This window comes from Lutra lutra, chromosome 8 (assembly GCF_902655055.1).
Source record: "Lutra lutra chromosome 8, mLutLut1.2, whole genome shotgun sequence".
In the NCBI taxonomy this organism is placed as follows: Eukaryota; Metazoa; Chordata; class Mammalia; order Carnivora; family Mustelidae; genus Lutra; species Lutra lutra.
In genome coordinates, this window is record NC_062285.1 from 97,130,936 (window position 1) to 97,148,086 (window position 17,151).

Sequence of the window (17,151 nt, forward strand, 5' to 3'; positions counted from 1 at the left end):
GTTTATATGTGTGAAGTTTTAAAATACTTATAAGGAAGTATACCACATCATCTATACTAATTCTAGCAATAATGAAGCAATCAGACAAACCCAGAATGTGGGACATTCCATAAGACAATGGGGCCTGGATTGTTAAAAAAGTGTCAATGTCATAAAAAGCCAAACAACTAAAAATGACAATATCTCTATATCTCTGTCTCTAAAAGACATAACCAAAGGCAATGCATGAACATTTATTAGGTCCTTGATCAGAAAACAAAAAGTCAAGAAAGATATTTTGGGGACAGTGGATTAATAGTTATAAGATATTAGTATTAAATTTATTACATTTCTTGGGTAAAATGATACTGTGATTATGTGAGGAAGTATCCTTATTTGTTAATATACAGAATTATTTCTGGTGAAATGTCAAGATGTCATTTTCAGATGGCCTAGCCAAAAATGTATATAGCAAGAGGGAAAATGCAAAAGTGGAAAAATATTAGTAATTAGTAAATCTGGATGAAGAATGAGTGGGTATTTATTTCATGGTACTATCCTTGCAGCTTTTCTAAAGATTAAAACTGTTTTCAAGATAACAAGTTGGGGAAAAAGAGAAAAGGAAGGGACTAAGAGACAATTTAATTTCCTAATTGTATTCTTAGGCTACTGTTAAGTAAATGAATAGCTGAGCGGGAAAGCAGAACTTTTATATTTAGGAGTGAAACCAGCTACTAATAGTGAACCATATGTACTCCACTGCGAGAGTTACTGAATCAAATGCCGTTTTGTGGCCCATTAGAGGAGCTTCTCATACATTATACTTTCAAAGAAAATAAAATCTGGAGGAGATAGACTAGGTGTGTATCAAAGGAATGTAAGTTTCCACTGCGGCTAAATTTGGAAATACTTCACAAATCCTAACTTTTCATTAGCACAAGCCTGTTTATCTGCTATTCAAGGTATCTAAAAAAGCGATTACATTGATGTGCCCCCTTTCTCTAGGTAAAAAACACACACAAACTCTGTATATTTGCCTGGTTATGGCTAAATTGATCTGGTTGATAGAGAGGGAGAGATAAATATATTGGTGTAAAAGGACAAATAAGAGATAAGCCTATGTATTTATTGCCCATTTATGTAATTACGTGTATCACTAAGGACAAAGGTCCTTAAAACAAAGACGAAAGGCAGAGTAGAAACAGTTCTCTACAGTAAGATAGATGGATTTGTTACCACTTCCCTCACCATGAATTTTTTTTTTTCCCTGTATGGTCACATATCCTGGTTTTATAATCATTTTGAGAACCTAACCATCTTTCCAGACACATTTGTTGGCAGAAGATAGGCTTCGCTCCAGTAAAAAGAAAATGAAGATTTTTCAAGAGCATTCGTAGGCTTCAAGTTGAGAGGACAGCCCTTACTTCCTGAGCTCCGAGAACCCTTGTTCTGGGAGGAAGTATCAGTAGGACTCCAGCACCATGGATGTGTTGGGGGAAAAGGAGGCCCTGCAGCAGTTCTTCGAAGGTAAGAGGCCAGTTTCCAACATGCACTTCCTGCTTCTGAGAAATGGCTCTGCTGCGATCACTGTTTCACCTTTTTGGAATTCACTTAAACTTGGCCTGGGAAGAAATGCTGTCGTACTAACTGGCCTAAAATTGGAAGTGGAGGCTTATTTGCTGTGTTTCTAGCAAAAATCAATGGTAGTGATTTAAAAGAACACAGAATTTCCATCTTCTAGCTTGGCTGTTAAAAGAATCACGGGGCCAGCATATCTGTGTTGTTAGTGTTTGCCTCTGTCCTGTGCTAGATTGTATTTCTTCTAATCCCTTACGTTTCAAAAATTGCAGGTTTGTCTTGTCTCTGAAATTACTGAATGTAGCACAAGAAAGATGTAAGATTTTATTAAGACAGTTTTTCTCTGAGTATATAAAACAACAAAGGAACACCTCCTCCCCCTTCCCATTTTTGTTTTTCACAACACTTTATTTTTTTTTTTTCTTAAGATTTCACTTATTTATTTGAGAAAGAAAAAGGGAGAGCCTGAGCACAAGTAGGGGGAGGCAGAGGGAGAAGCAGACTCCCTGCTGAGCTGAGAGCCTGATTCAGGGCTCAATCCTGGGATCCCAATCCTGGGATCAGGACCTGAACCCAAGGCAATGGCTTAACTGACTGAGCCACCCAGGTGCCCCTCACAACATTTTAATATTGTGCAACTGAATAATGTTTTTGAAGGGACAGGCATACAATAGGAATGAGTACTTTTTCTCTGAGAGAGGCATACTATAGGACATGGTTTCACAGATTTTCTTCCTTCTAAAAATGTGAACTGGCGGTAAAGTTTCTCATATTTAGCGGGGTTGATGTTCTCATGGAGGGTCTGTTGAAAATGTCATTGCCATTGGAGACTTCAGTGCGGCTTTGGTGTTTCATCAGCCATGCTCAGACTTCCATGTGAAGGGAACTGTGACCATACCTTTTATACATTTGAAAGGTATTTCCCAGGAGGAAATAGGAGAATTGAGGGCAGCCCTGTTTACTCACAGAAGCTGGAGGGCAGTTTGCAGCACATTGAGAAGTGCTTTTGGCCTTTCTTATGATTTGTAGAGTGCCTGACAAATTCTAGATATTAAAAGGTTGAATAGAATTGACCCAACACCAAAAAGTACCAAATACAGAGTGATCATACCAAAGAAGTGGTGAGATTCTAGGTCACCATCAGAAGGAATCAATACAATATGGTGGTTTCTGTGGCTTGGATTTTGCCAGAAGTAACAAGAAGAAATGTAAGACCAAGAGAATTATCACATTATCTCAGTTGGGACCCATCCCATGGGATACTTTGTCTCTGACAGTGGCCAGATCAGTGTGTCCCTGTGGGCCAGGCTTTGCACACAGTAGGCACACTAACATAGCTCTATTTTATATTCCATGATTTTATATTCTATGCAACTTTCATTCTAGCAGTGTGTAGCAATCTCTAAGCTCTAGCTACTAATGCTTTATTTTAGGGAAACCACCAGTTCATTTTATAAAATCATGAAGTCTACTTGATTCCTTCTAGACCTAGAAAGTTAATCTGGTCTACCTTCTGGTTTCTGTTACACCAATAGGATTCTTAGACTGTCTTTGTCTTATTTTCAGATGTCTCTAAGGATAGTTTCAAGAGTCTTCTCTGTAGCTTGCTAAAATATCCAATTATTATTTTAATAGTATTTTTCTTAGCTTAAACCAAACTCTGTTGCTCCATTTGAAGCCTTTCTTTTCATGAGGGAGCAGTAATTTCTCCTCATTTTTAGAAATAAAAAAATAGAGGCACTCGCTTAAGTGATTCCCTTCTGCCTGAAAACCATACAGCTAGTTGTCAATTTCTTATTACCTCCACTCTTGAGCAAATACCGAGCACCCACCTTGTGCCTAGTCCAACGACCGCCTCTTTTCAATGGTAGTTTGTAGGGCTTTGTAGTCTTTCCCTTAGATCTTAGTGATTCCTTTCTGAAATATTCCTTAGAATGAGGACAGCGAAACTAGATATGGTATTCTCATGAGGAGAGCCAGTTGCTCATGCTCCTGTTGATGTATCAGTTCTTTTTTTTTATTTTTTCTTGAGAGGGAGAGGGAGGAAGGGGGCTGAGGGGAAGGGAAAGAGAGAGAATCTTAAACAGCTCCCTGCTGAGCATGGAGCCTGACAAAGGGCTCCATCTTACACCCCTGAGATCATGAGCTGAGCTGAAATCAAGAGTTGGCTATTTAACTGACTGAGCCAGCTGGGTGCCCCTGTCAGTTCTAATTAAATGTGATCTTGTATTTAAAAAAACAAAAACAAAAGAAAAACAAAGTCTGAAAAATCAAGAAAAGTTGTGGCAATTTGTTACCTAGCTGAAAGCTATTTTTCTGTTTCCTCCGATCCTTCAGTCTAAGGAACTAAGCCTTAAATGCATTTTCCTCATGAACGTGTTGGATTGGGGTGCCTGGCTGGCTCAGTTGGTAGAGCATGCTACTCTTGATTTTGGGGTCGTGAGTTTGAGCATAGAGGTTACTTTAGAAAAAAAAAATTTTTTTAAGTATCTGGATTGGGGCGCCCAGTTAGCTCAGTTGGTTAAGCGTCTGCCTTCAGCTCCTGTCATGATCCCGGAGTCCTGGGAAGGAGCCCCATGCATGTCAGCCTCCCTGCTCAGCGGAGAGCCTGCTTCTCCCTCTCCCTCTGCCTGCTGCTCTGCCTACTTGTGTTCTCTGTCAAATAAATAAATAAATAAATAAAATCTAAAAAAAAAAAAAAGAAGAAGAAGAAAACAGTTAATATCTATACAAACATGCTCACACACAGACACGGAACCGACTGGATGAGTACGCTTCAAGTATTAATAGTTGTTATCTCCTAGTGATAAGAGCATGGGGATTTTCATTTCCCTCTTTATACTTTATTATTTAAGCACTTAATAGTTGAACTGTATTATGTTGTAATCAGGATATGTTAAATAGAGAAGAATGAGTTTAATTCAGCAAAACTCTTCTGTTTAAGATCCATGTATAAAGAAAGAATTACAAAAGACTTTGATACAGATGAAAAAGATTATAGACCTCCTCCCTAGTAAACCATGTCTAGATCACATCCTTCTGGGGGTATCAAATTCTGTGGGATTTATACCTTTCATTGTGTTATAGCTATTTTAAAACTCTAGATGTTGCAGGTAACTGATATCCATGTAAATGATTTTGTCTATAGATAATGCAAATGAACTTGGTTTAAGTGGGTAAAAACCAATTTTGCATTTTCTTGTAAAACCATTCCATGGCCTAGATGGATAGATATAGGTGTTGTAGATCTAGATCTAGATCTGCTGTTTGAATTCTCCTTGAGTGGCTCAGTCAGTCGAGGGTCAGACTCTTGATTTCAGATCAGGTTGTGACCTTGTGGTCCTGGCATCAAGCCCAGGTGAGGCTCCTCGAACAGCAGGGAATCTGCTTCTCTCCCTCTCTCTCCTCCTCTCCCTCGACTCCTCCCCCTGCTTGTGCTCTCTCTCAAATAAATCAATAAATCTTTTTTAAAAAATTAGGTAGTTTAATTCTTTGATGTGCATTCATCTTATATTTGCATGAAAGTCATGATTTTATCTTTAAAAAAAAAAAGATTTTATTTATTTATTTATATAGAGAGAAAGACAGCGAGAGAGGGAACACAAGCAGGAGGATTTGGGAGAGGGAGAAGCAGGCTTCCCACCAAGCAGGGAGCCGGGTGTGGGGCTGGATCTTAGGACCCTGGGATCATGACCTGAGCCTAAGGCAGACACTTAAGGACTACGCCACCCAGGTGCCCCAGTCATGATTTTATCTTTAACATTAGATATCCTTTAATACTTGAAAAGTTTTAAGTTGGTTAACTTGGACTTTATCGATTTCACCTTAAGTTTGAACCAGATTAATAACAACATTTATTACACATTTACCATGTGCCCAGCACCATGCTATTCACTTTATGTTCATTATTTCATTTAATTCTTACAACAGCTCTCTGGGTAAAAAGGAATAAGCAAATGAAATGCAGTAACTCTCATTCTTCAGTTTACTTCTTCTTCTTTTTTTTTTCCTTTTTTGAAAGCTGTGATTTCACATTCTTAATTTGTTTCCTTATGGGTCTTTGGATTACCTTGATATCAGAGGAACTCATCTTTTATTCCCAGGCTTTTTAGAAGATTTTATAAAAACTGATTTGAGGGGTGCCTGGGTGGCTCAGTGGGTTAAAGTCTCTGCCTTCAGCTCAGGTCATGATCCCGACGTCCTGGGATCCAGGTCCTCACCCGACTCCCTGCTTGTCAGGCGCCCTGCTCCGCCCCCACTCCCCGCCCCAACCTGCCGCTCTGCCTACTTGTGATCTCTGTCTGTCAAATAAATAAATAAAATCTTTTTAAAAAAAACCAAAAAACTGATTTGAGGGATGCCTGGGTGGCTCATTTGGTTAAACGCCTGCTTTCGCCTCAATTCATGATCCCAGAATCCTGGGATAGGGATCTGCATGGCGCTCCTTGCTCAGTGGGGAACCTGCTTCTCCCTCTACCTGCAGCTCCCCCTGCTTTTACGTGCTCTCTCCCTCTGACAATTAATAAAGTCTTTTAAAAAAAATTTAAAAAACTGATTTGAGAAGAATACTTAATTGTTCATTGTATTTAATCTTTAAAGAGGAAGTTTTCTGAATTGGAAACTTATTTAGCTCTTCTTGGTCATGTCCTGAAGTACATTCTTAAACACTTGCTAGCTTTTCTTGAAAGCAAAAAGAGGAGATTCCTACCCTGACTGCATGGAGTGGGAAAAAAAAGCCACATAGTAAGAGCAGATAACAAGGAGAAACACAAGGAAGACACTGGTCCACTGAAACTCCAGCATGTTCTTTGAAGTTTGAGGAGCCGGTGGCTTCTAGAACCCAAAGCTGTGGTCAGGCAGGAACCACCTAACAGCTCCTGAGATCTAAGAGGAAGAACAGTCCATTCAGGAAGCAGCTGTCAACAAACTTCCAAATAGTTTCTGCCGCCCTCTCTCTGCTTCAGATTTAAAATGTTAGATAGCTGTTATTAAACAAGAGTTGTAGGGATGCAGGACAGGCAAAAACACATGCTGCTCATGAACTGTACAGGGATACCCTGGAGGGCCGCGTGTTCAGGCAAATGGGGAAAATACGGAAATCTGGAGCGGTGACTCAAGTGCCCAGCCCCCATGGGATGGATCTAGAAAGTCTTCCAAGGAAGGTAAGCAGAATTGTTGAGGAGGAGAAGAGATGTCGCTTAGAAAAGTGCCTATGTGCATATAGTAGGCAGTCAGTAATATTAATTGAATAAACGAATGAAAGAACGATGTGAAAGACTATTCTAGTCAACAAAGAGTGATTGAACTTGGGTTTGGAGAACCCAGCAAGTTCAAACATAGGAAGAAGGAAAACTTGCCCAGGAAGAAGCGGAAAGCTCCAGTGAACAGAATAAACAGAAGCAGAGCCGAAAATGTGTTGCCAGGTGGTGGAAAGCCTCAGATGAATGGGAAATGTATTAAGTGGTCCTCGTATGTTATTTCTCCAAAAGTGAAACCAGCTCTAACTGGTGGATGAATCTGACTTCCTGCGAGAGGCATCAGAAACTCCGAACACCTATCAGCAGTGCGGGAGGCCAAAGCTACAGTGCCCAAGGCTGGCCCTGGGCAAGGCTGTTTTGTGGGGGAAAGGAGTCATCGGCCTCAGGCCAGTCTCTCAGTTTTTTGTTTTTCTTTCACGTTGGGACCACCACTTTCTCAGCTTCCCAGCACCCTTTTGCCCTCTTCTTTCTGTGCCGATAAAACCTGAGCGTGCATAGAAGGTACAAACAGCAAATGATCAGATGTCATCATATCTCTAATAGAGCCTTGCACCTGTGTGCTTTCAGTGGACACGAAGATGTTTTGACCAAATGAGTTGAAAAAGGTTGCATCTCTAAGCGTAGGTTTGGTTGTTCTTCAATGGTGGAATTTTAGATGTTGTGTCTTGGCAACATCCTATAGTTATCATTGTAGGACTGATTTTATTGAACATTTATTACGTGCTGGGTATAGAGTTTAATTAAGAACATGGATTCTGAGTCAGCTGTCTTCGATGTGAATCCTGGTTCTGTCGTTTATTGCCTCTCGGATGATGGAGAAGGAAACCACTGCAGGTCTTAGTTTCCTTATTTAGAAAATGCAGATAACAGCATTATCCCAAATTTTGGTTATATTATTTCTACGCCTGGCACAGAGAGCTTAATTAATATTAGCTATTGTTATTCTCGTTGTTACCTTGCTAGCGCTTTCTCTGTGTGACATCAGCTCAGTCCTGTGAGGGATTTTTATTCTCCCATGAGGATCAGGAGGCTGGAGGAGGTTAACTTGCTTGAAGATCATCCTGGTAGAAGGTGGATGCGAGTTCCTCACATGTACCTTTTTTTAATTGAATCAGCCAGTCAAAGTGAGCCAGAGGTTGCCCTCACGCGGAGGGATTCAGTGGTGAATAGAGTCCTTGTTCCGAAGCAGCTCCTCTTCTGGCTGAAGAGAGAAGACAAGCAAGGGAATAGAATAACTTCAGAGAGTCAATAATTATGAAGAGAATAAAACCAGATAGTTGTGCAGAGAGAGACTGAAGATGGCGGGGAGAGTAGGTGACATAAGCTCAGGTAACCAGGAATGCTTCTGAGGAGGTGGCATTCCAGCAGCTGGTCCACCAGGGGTAGGATTGCTGGTCAGGGCTGTGTCCGTGTGAGACTTGTGCTCCGTTACTTTAAGTGAGGCCAGTCATTATGTTTGAATGATTTTCTATTCAGCTACTTAAGTGCAGGCTTAGGGTAGGGGAAGAATTGGGTTTTTACAAAGTTGAGGTTTTCCCAGGTGAGTCCCAGGTGAGAGAAGGGAAGAGAGTGACTAGCTTTTGCAAGGGAGTAATTGGAATGACGGGCCCTGACACCTCAGCTGGGTGAGAAGGGAAGGGCGAGTCACAAGGGGTGAAGAGGTGTGGAAGGGTGGCGGTAAGGTTTATGAATGGGGGATCCCAGTGGGTGAAATGATAAGAGTAGAGGCATCAGTGTCAATGAGTGGAAAGGATGAGGTGATCAGAAGACAACACTTGGAACTGAGACTTCAGAGGGTGGTGCAGTTACTGGTTTGATGCCAGGGTTTTGCAGGGCGCCATGATGGGAGGTATCTAAGGTGAGGTGGAGAAAAGGTGGGAGGTGAGGGGTTTAAGAACCCGAGAGGCTGGGAGAGTATCGGGTAGATGTGGAAGCCCTGAGGAGTCATGGCGAAAGTGGTGTTGCAGAGAGGAAGAGAGGGAAGCACATGCTGGGTGTCCAGTGAGACAGCAATAGTGAATGAGCAAGAGGTTCCTAGATAGCGCTACCAGGAGGGGCCTGGTCATCTGGTATGTGCTTCATTGGAAGAAGGCAGGAGGAAAGCTAATCTGAAAACAGCAGAAAAGTAAGGAGAACACCTCCCACTTTCAGCCCCCAGGAACATGTGGGAGGACCTTTATTGGAGATGTTCTATAATTTAACCAGTTCTTATGGCTGGACATTTGGGCTTGCTCTAGATCTTTCCCTGTTCTACATGTAGTGTGATCAAGTTTTCCCCCAAACCCTTAGTTATTTACTTTGTATGAATCTCCTCAAAATAGAGTTACTGGCATATAGAATTTTTTTTTTTTAATTAGTTCTTTAAGACAACTTATCTGCTAGGAAGTTTTTTTTTCTTTTAATCAATCTGTAGACTGTCCCTATCACTGCTGTTTGATATTAATTTTCACTTTTTGACTTAAAAAAGATACTCTATGCAGAGTTCTTCACCTGGGTTAAGATTCAGGGGGACTCGAAGCCTGCGATACTGAGTGGAAACAGGTATTTGTGTAGGCTAATATGTTAGTGGAAGTATCCATACTTTTCATCAGGTGCCCAGTGAGGTCTGTGAATCAGAAGAGCTGAGGAGCCCCTGCTCTGGTCTTGGGCTGTTGGCGGCTTCCCTCACCTGCCCCTCCTGAGGACCCTGAGCCTGGAGCCCCCATGATGAAGAGGATGCCCTTCAAACTAGGAAGAAGATCCTAGATTGGGGCACGGTTTGACAATCAGAGCCTAGAAACTTACAGGCTCTACTTGAAATGTTGTTAAGAGATGGGAAAGGGAGCTCTGATGGCATGATTAAAAGCAGTGATGAAAAAAAGTTAACGGTTTCACCTCTGCATTCAGAGCTGTCACCTTATCAGAAAATGCTTATACCAAAGGGATACTGTAACCAAAAAGGGAATGAATTCTTCAAAGTCTGCTCTCAGTTTTACTAGTGGGTATAAAAAAATCTCCAGAAAAAGGTGATTATTTCCTCTGCACTGGGCTTCCTTCAGTCCCCAGGGGTGTTCCCGAAGCACCTGAAGAGAGGCTTCTGGGGGCCCAGTCTGCTAGGCGGAAACTCTCAGCACTGGATCAGCATTTGCTGATTATTTGAGCCTAGCCTGCTTCTAAAAAGATTCTGGGTGTACTTTACATTACCTTAAAATTGATTTAATCAAGTCAATACGAGGGAATGGAAAGGATAATAAAACATCCAGGGGCTGTGTGCATAATAGCAAAATTTAGGTATCCGCGGGTTAGCCGGAAGATTGAAATCTCTTCTCTCAACTCTATCCCTCCTTCCAGACGTTCACTTCTCTTTCATCACCAAAATACCCTGAAAATACATCTGAAAAATACCTGCTCTATTCTTCACGTCCTATTTGCTTTTCAACCCAATTTAATCGGGCTTCTGCTCTGACTTGTTCGTTTAGAATTTCTTCTAATTGCTGGATGGCATTAAAAACGTTCGACCTCATCCTCCCGGCCGTGACTCTGGGATTCATCACCATCACCCATTGTTCACTTGTGGAAACTCTCCCTTATTTGATGCCCTGGCACCTTCTCTTCTGGTTCTCCTCCGGCCTGTGTCCTCTCAGGTGCTTTCAGTAGTTTGCCCCTCCTGGTCTGTCCACGAGTCCTGTTTCGGAAACTCTCTTATTGGAACATCAAAGCTTACCCTGAGTGGGCATTCCCATGGGTCAGCATATCCCAAGTTCTATTGCCAAATTCCGGACCTGGATTTATAACCTTTTAAAGTACATGTGTTTGGGCCTGGGTGTCCCTCAGTTTTCGCAAGTCCACACATTCAAAGTGGAACTCATGTGGATGCCATTGCTTAAACATTTCTGTTGAATCTCCTTTGCCTGAGCTTAGTGTAATTGTCCCAAGATAACATTCCAGGAGTCCTATCGCAGGGGACTCCTCCACACTCATATCTATTACAGGTGGTTTGATATAAGTGGTTAAGGTCATGCTCCAAGGCCAGAGTTCCAATCTTGACTCTGCCCCTTGCTAGCTGTGTGATCTTCCTCCTACTTCATATCTCTGTGTCTCATTTATGTACTTATAAAACCAGAATACTCCTTGTAACTATCTAATAGGGTATGGGAAGGTGACATGATGCTGTTTACATGAGGCTCAGAATAGTCTCTGGATTACTATATGTTTGCTATTACTATTATTATCTTCAATATTGTTCTTACTATTACCTATACCGCAGGCTCACAACTTCTCATGGTTTCTTGAATGCTTCCTGCCCTTTCATAACACTGGATCTTTGACGGTGTCCTCTCCCCAGAATGCACTTTCCTACATCTTTCTCCAGAGGACTTCCCTGGGCTAAGTTAGAAGCAAAATTCTCCATGCTTCTCCCGCACTTTGTCTACACCCTTGGGTGCACACCCTTGGGTGCGCACCCTTCACATTAAAGTTCAGTTTCTGTGTTTTGCATGTCTGTCTCCCACAGAGGCCAGTGTAAGCTTCTCCCTGTAAGCATTTGCCTTTGTCTCGCTCATCTTTGTAGGTTCTCTGTCTTGCATGTTGCAGTTACTGAAAAGATGTTTGTTGAATGTGTGTTAAGTGAGTGAAATTCTTGACCAGAATTTCTGGTGGAGAAACAGGGCCCCTTCTTTTGCCATATATAGCTGTTCAGTTGGTGCTCATTTTCTCTGGATATCTCATTTTCTCTCGGTATTAAAATATCCAGACCAACTCTGGAGAGGAAGTCACAGCTGCTCACCGATGTTTGTTATGTAGATTACTCTTGGATCTGTGACCTAGGGTGGTTTCCTCTGTTCTCCTTAAAAGGAGCTATTAGCGGGAAGGGAATGAAGGTGGTGTGATGTTCAGTAGAAAACGAGGCAGAGATGCTAACTAGGGATGGAGAGATTCAAAACCCAAGTCCCTTTATGACAGGTTCAGGCTCTAACTCAAACTGGGCCATTAGCTATGAATCAAAATCAATACTTATAAGTCATCAGGAGACTTTCGGAGTCTAACAGAGGAATGGATGGTGCAATCCTGAGGAAGAATAAAGGTCCAGGGACGCCTGGGTGGCTTAGTCAGTTAAGTATCTGACTCTTGATCTCAGCTCAGGTCTTAACCTCAGGGTCATGAGTTCAAGCCCCATGCTGGGGTCCATGCTCCGTGTGGAGCCCACTTAAAAAGAAAGTCCAAGCATCAGGAAACACAGTCAAGGTAATGGGGCTTGCAGGAATGATCTTGGGGATTATTACAGGTCTTGCCCATGTTTTATAGGCCACCCACATGACCTTTGGAAACTAGGCACCTTTACAAATCACACACATTAACCCTGAGCTCCTGACTCCAATCTGCATGTGTGGTGATGAGTGACATGGTGGTTAGAGCACAGGCTTTGCTTCCAGATTGCCCTGGGTGGAAATCTCAGCTCTACCATGGACTTAGGGTGCAGCCCTGGCAAATGACTGGGTCTCTCTGAGCCAGTGTCCTCAGCTATCAAGTGAAGTAGATACTGTTTCATAGGAGAGGAATGAGAATGAAGTAAGATGATCTTAGGGGAAGGGCTTTGCATGGTGCCTGACCCACTGTTATTGCCCAGTGCAGTAGTTTTATTTTAACCTATAATTAAGAAAATGTTCATTCTTTTAAAGGAGCTCCCTGAAGCAGCCTGTGATCAGTCAGAAAACTACTACCCAGTAATGAACACTTGACTTGATGTGACATGCTGTACCAAATCTTAAGCTGTATTAATTCTTAATTTTCACAACAAAATGAACAATGAGATAATGTTATCACCACTTTATAGATGAGGAAAGAGAGATTCAGAGTTTGTATCTGGCCCAAAGGAACACGGCTATTATGTCTGAGAGCTTGGAGCTAAGCAGAAGCCCGTCTTACTCCGGAGGCTTGTGTTCCTCGTCACTCCGCCCGGTGTTTTCTGAACAGGTTGCAGAGGACCATCTATATGCTTAGCTGCTGAACTTCCGGCTCCTGTTCATATAATCGGGACGCGCGCGTGCGCGTCAGTATGTGCGTGCGTGCGTGCGCGTGTGTTCGCCAGTTTGCATGTAATTCCATTCCATAGATGAAATTATTCTGGAGCCTGAGTGATTGGTACATTAGTGGCATCCAGCTTTTTCTTTTTCTTTTTTGCAAAACCCAGCTCCAGTGCTATGAGATGAGGTGTTAGTGATAAAAAGGCAGTAGTTTATGTTCATAGAGCAGGCGGTTACAGATACTCCAAAGATAAGGCTACCCAGTAAGAATGCAAAGCTAGAACACCAGCCCTGGCCTGAGGCACTGCTCAGAGCAAATCAAACATCTGTAGAGGGGGTTGGGGCAGCTGGGTTCCTCAGAAGTGTAGTAGGAAATATTGACTCTCCAATTTGGCTTTTTTGGTAACCAGAGTCAGAACAAAAAGTCCCGTGGGAGGATACTCCAATATCTGATTCACTGATGGTAGCAACATAAGAAGCAATTGTCATGCACAGTAATGTGAGATAATGTGTTCTAAGGAGAACGTGAGATGACTTGACAGCTGGAAGGAGCGTCACTCCACCAGGGTGAAGCCGAGCAATAGCCTCAAATATTAGGAGCTGAGAAATACGCTTCCTGTGAATTTATGGCTGTGGGTGGTGGCATAGGTTTTGGTGAACCACGGCAGACCTGGGTTTGAATCCTGATTCCCCTGCTGTCTAGTTGTGTGACCTTGGGCTAATGACTTAACATCCTAAAATTTCAGTTTTCTCCATCTGTAAAATGGGGATAATAACATCTGCTTGTTAGGGTTATGGAGATGAATGAAATAAATGATAGCTATTGATTTTATGATAACATTTGCAAGTGTAAAGGAACCAAGTTGCTTGCTTGCTTTTGAAACAAGAATGAGTACAAGCTACACACACACACACACACACACACACACACACACACACACTTCTTTTTCAAAGAAACACTCCTGTCTCCAGGGAGTTATTACAACTTTTACATGTTCACATTAATTCCAGAGCCTTTATAATCATAAAATCCATTTATAGCCCTTAGTTGCCAAGCAACATAGGACAAAGTACTGAGTATTTCCTTTTATTGCAAAAGGTTCAGCTTTTCCATATTGGTCTTGAAATCAACATTTTTCAGAAAAGACAGAACCGCAAAAGTACTGTATTTCCAAGGTTTTTTGAGCATTCCTTGCTTGGGGATAGGATCAAAGCTGAAAACAATATATTGTTATTATTGTCCTGTTCTTGAATAGTCTAAAGCATTTTGTGCTAATTTCACAGTAAATCTGTAAGAAGGTCTGAAGATGGGAGACTGCAAATTTAGTTTAAGGGGAGAACTTGCTTCATATAATCTACATTCTGAGGACACTCTCACTGTAGGAGAACTAGTTCTTTGATCCGTCAGTGTCTTTCCGGAAAGACTGGGGTGACATAAAATTAATATGAAGAATGCTGTCTGCTGACCTTGGTAATTGCTGACCTCAAACACGTCATTCAACCAGGCTTTGACAGGGTTTGGGGAAGCTGGCTTTGAGGCGCATAACTGAACTAAATTCTCTTCTTCTTTGAAAGGTATTAATGGTTTTAATTATTTTTTGTTGTTTTGCCTGTGGATAATTAGGAGGTAAAGGTTGGAAGTTCAAAGAGAATTGAAAGAGTATATTACTATTTAATAGTCTAAAAAGTATCCCGGTACAACTTATATTTTTAACAGCTCATAAAGGCATGTATAGAAACAGTTTTTAAAATTTGTGTAGCTATTTCTCTATGTGTGTGTATTAAAACAGGACAGAAGCAGATGAGAGTATCTTAACTGGAATTTTACTCTCCTTGTCCCATATGCATTGTGCACATGCAGTGGATTCCACAGATGCAAAGGGTAGAAGCAACAATCCTCTTTTCTTCCTTCCATTGTTGGTTAGGCAAGCGTGTTGCTTTGAAACAAATCTGTTAAGTCACACAAGATGTTTTATATGCAGGAAGAGGCAGAAAGGACATCTGCAAACAATTTCTTACAAATTTTCCAAGGTTGGAGCTAACCAAGACTCTTCTGCTAAGGGTAAATGTACTTTGGGATGATTTTTCTGTGTGACTATAGAAGAGTAAGATCTAGTAATGACTAGGCTAATTCCAATTGATCGGTAGAAGGGCACTTTAAAATCTCTTATCCTGGGGTGCCTGGGTGGCTCAGTGGGTTAAAGCCTCTGCCTTCGGCTCAGGTCATGATCCCAGGGTCCTGGAATGGAGCCCTGCAGTGGGCTCTCTGCTTCCCCCTCTCTCTGTGCCTGCATCTGGGCCTACTTGTCATCTCTGTCTGTCAAATAAATAAATTAAATCTTTAAAAAAAAAATCTCTTATCCATGCATCTCAAGAAGTGTTGTGCCTTAAGAAGTATTTGGAAAACTTTCATTTCTTCTTTGTATCTGCATGGGGATGACAGAAAGACAGCAGTCTGCTCCTGGAAGAAGGAGGCTGCTGTGTGAAAAATCTGAGTTAGCCTTTCATGATAGTCAGGGCTGGAAACCATGCTTAGGACTTGGTCCTTTTGCTGGCTGTTTATGGAAATGTTGGAAAAAATGAAAATCCATACTCAGCCACCGATTTTTTTTAAAGATTTTATTTATTTATTTGACAGTCAGAGATCACAAGTAGGCAGAGAGGCAGGCAGAGAGAGAGGAGGAAGGAGGCTCCCTGCCGAGCAGTGAGTCTGATGTGGGGCTCGATCTCAGGATCCTGGGATCATGACCTGAGCTGAAGGCAGAGGCTTTAACCCACTGAGCCACCCAGGTGCCCCTTAGCCACCAATTTTGACATTGTTTTATTTTGCCAGTTCATTCCTTACCCATCTTCAAAGTTTTCTTCTCACTCATCCAGTTGTATTATGTTCGTTGATGGCATTTGACATTTCACAAACTCTCATTTCTGTCACTCATTGGTCCCTCTTGCAATCCTGAGAGGAAGGAGTTTTACAGATGAAAGAAATGGAGCCTCAAAGAAGTTGAAAGATATGTCTAAAACCACCCTGGTAAATGCCAGTGGTGGTGACAAAACCTTTATCTTCTCATCCCAAGTCCAAAGCTCTTTCCCTCTGCATACCCCTTCAAGGAGAAGGAGGTAATGCTTGGCTTGGCTCATTGGCTTCCATATTCTAGAGTAGAAGTCAGCCTAATACTTCAGTAAACATAGTCAGCCTTCGGAAAAGTCTCCTCCCTTTTATCCTCCTCTCCCTCACCTATCCCCAGTCACCATGTTAATCTCCCACAAACTCGCCTCTGGCTACCTCACTGCACCCACTTTCCAGAATAGGGCCAGTAAGTTCCTATCATTTGGGCCTTCACTTAACCCCCTGCTTTGATGATCTGATCTGCCTTGACTGCAATGATTGGCTTATTGTTCTGAGTCCCGTGTTTGGGGTGTGAGGACGAGGAGCAGAGAAGGATTAAGAAGGGAAAGAACATTTGTTATGTGCTGAGCACTAGTAGTGTTAAGGAAAAAATCGGTGATACTTGTTAAAGCCTGGTAAGGATGACTTTATTCAAGGGAGGGACTATCAAGATAGGTCTAGTGACCACTGTGATGAAATTTTGCAATGGGGGAGAGAGACTGGGCTCAACTCTGTGTGGGCAAGTGGGACTGTCTAGTCCAGGTGCAGGGTAAGGGGGGGCGGATTCTGGCTAGACCAGCCTAACAGAATTCTTGCTGGAAGCAGGCTATGGTGACCAGCCGTCACCTGGGGCAAGGTGGGGATGAGGAACCTGATTAGATGTTAAGGGTGATCAGATCTGGAGGATGGGTGATTCCAGTTAAACTGATCTGTCAGGATTCTTGCTATTGGACAATGCAGACAGAAACATGAAAGTAGGCCTTGTTGAAAAGTTCAGAGGGGCCTGAGTAGAGTTTGATCTCGGAGTGAACCTGTCAGCAGCAGGATTACACATTACATTTAGTCTGTGAGCCATGCTCTAAGGTGGTAAAACCTGCCCTCCCTCAGATAAGGAAACAGGCCCAGAGAAGTTCAGCGGAACTAGAATTTATCTCAAGTTGGCCTGGTGGCAGTTCTCCAGATCTCATGCTTTTCCTTGCCTTCATGTTACATGAGGCTCCTGCTTCTGGATTGCCTTTCTCTGCCCTGCTCACCTGGCTAATGGGTGTTCACGCTGGAAGTCTCTGCTTTCTCATCATTCCCTTGGGGCTTCTGCACATTCCTAGTACTTTGCACTTCATCATGAAATACATGCCTTGAAAAGGCATATATTGCCTTTTTCTGGGTCTGCATCCCACAGACAACTGGAAGGAAGGAACTATGTCTCATTCATTCCTTTGGCCTAAGT

General features: G+C 42.3%; 1 protein-coding gene across 3 annotated transcripts in view; it reads left to right on the forward strand.

Moving 5' to 3' along the window:
• The first annotated feature begins 1,170 nt into the window (after positions 1 to 1,170).
• Positions 1,171 to 17,151, forward strand: part of MYRFL (myelin regulatory factor like) — a 118,639-nt gene continuing 102,658 nt past the window's right edge. The window contains exon 1 of one of the 3 annotated variants that reach the window (XM_047742192.1): positions 1,171 to 1,506. In XM_047742192.1, the coding sequence (XP_047598148.1) occupies positions 1,461 to 1,506 (46 nt within the window). In that variant the 5' untranslated portion in view covers positions 1,171 to 1,460. The remainder of the gene's footprint in view (positions 1,507 to 17,151) is intronic. The other 2 variants (XM_047742194.1, XM_047742193.1) reach the window with 2 other exon arrangements.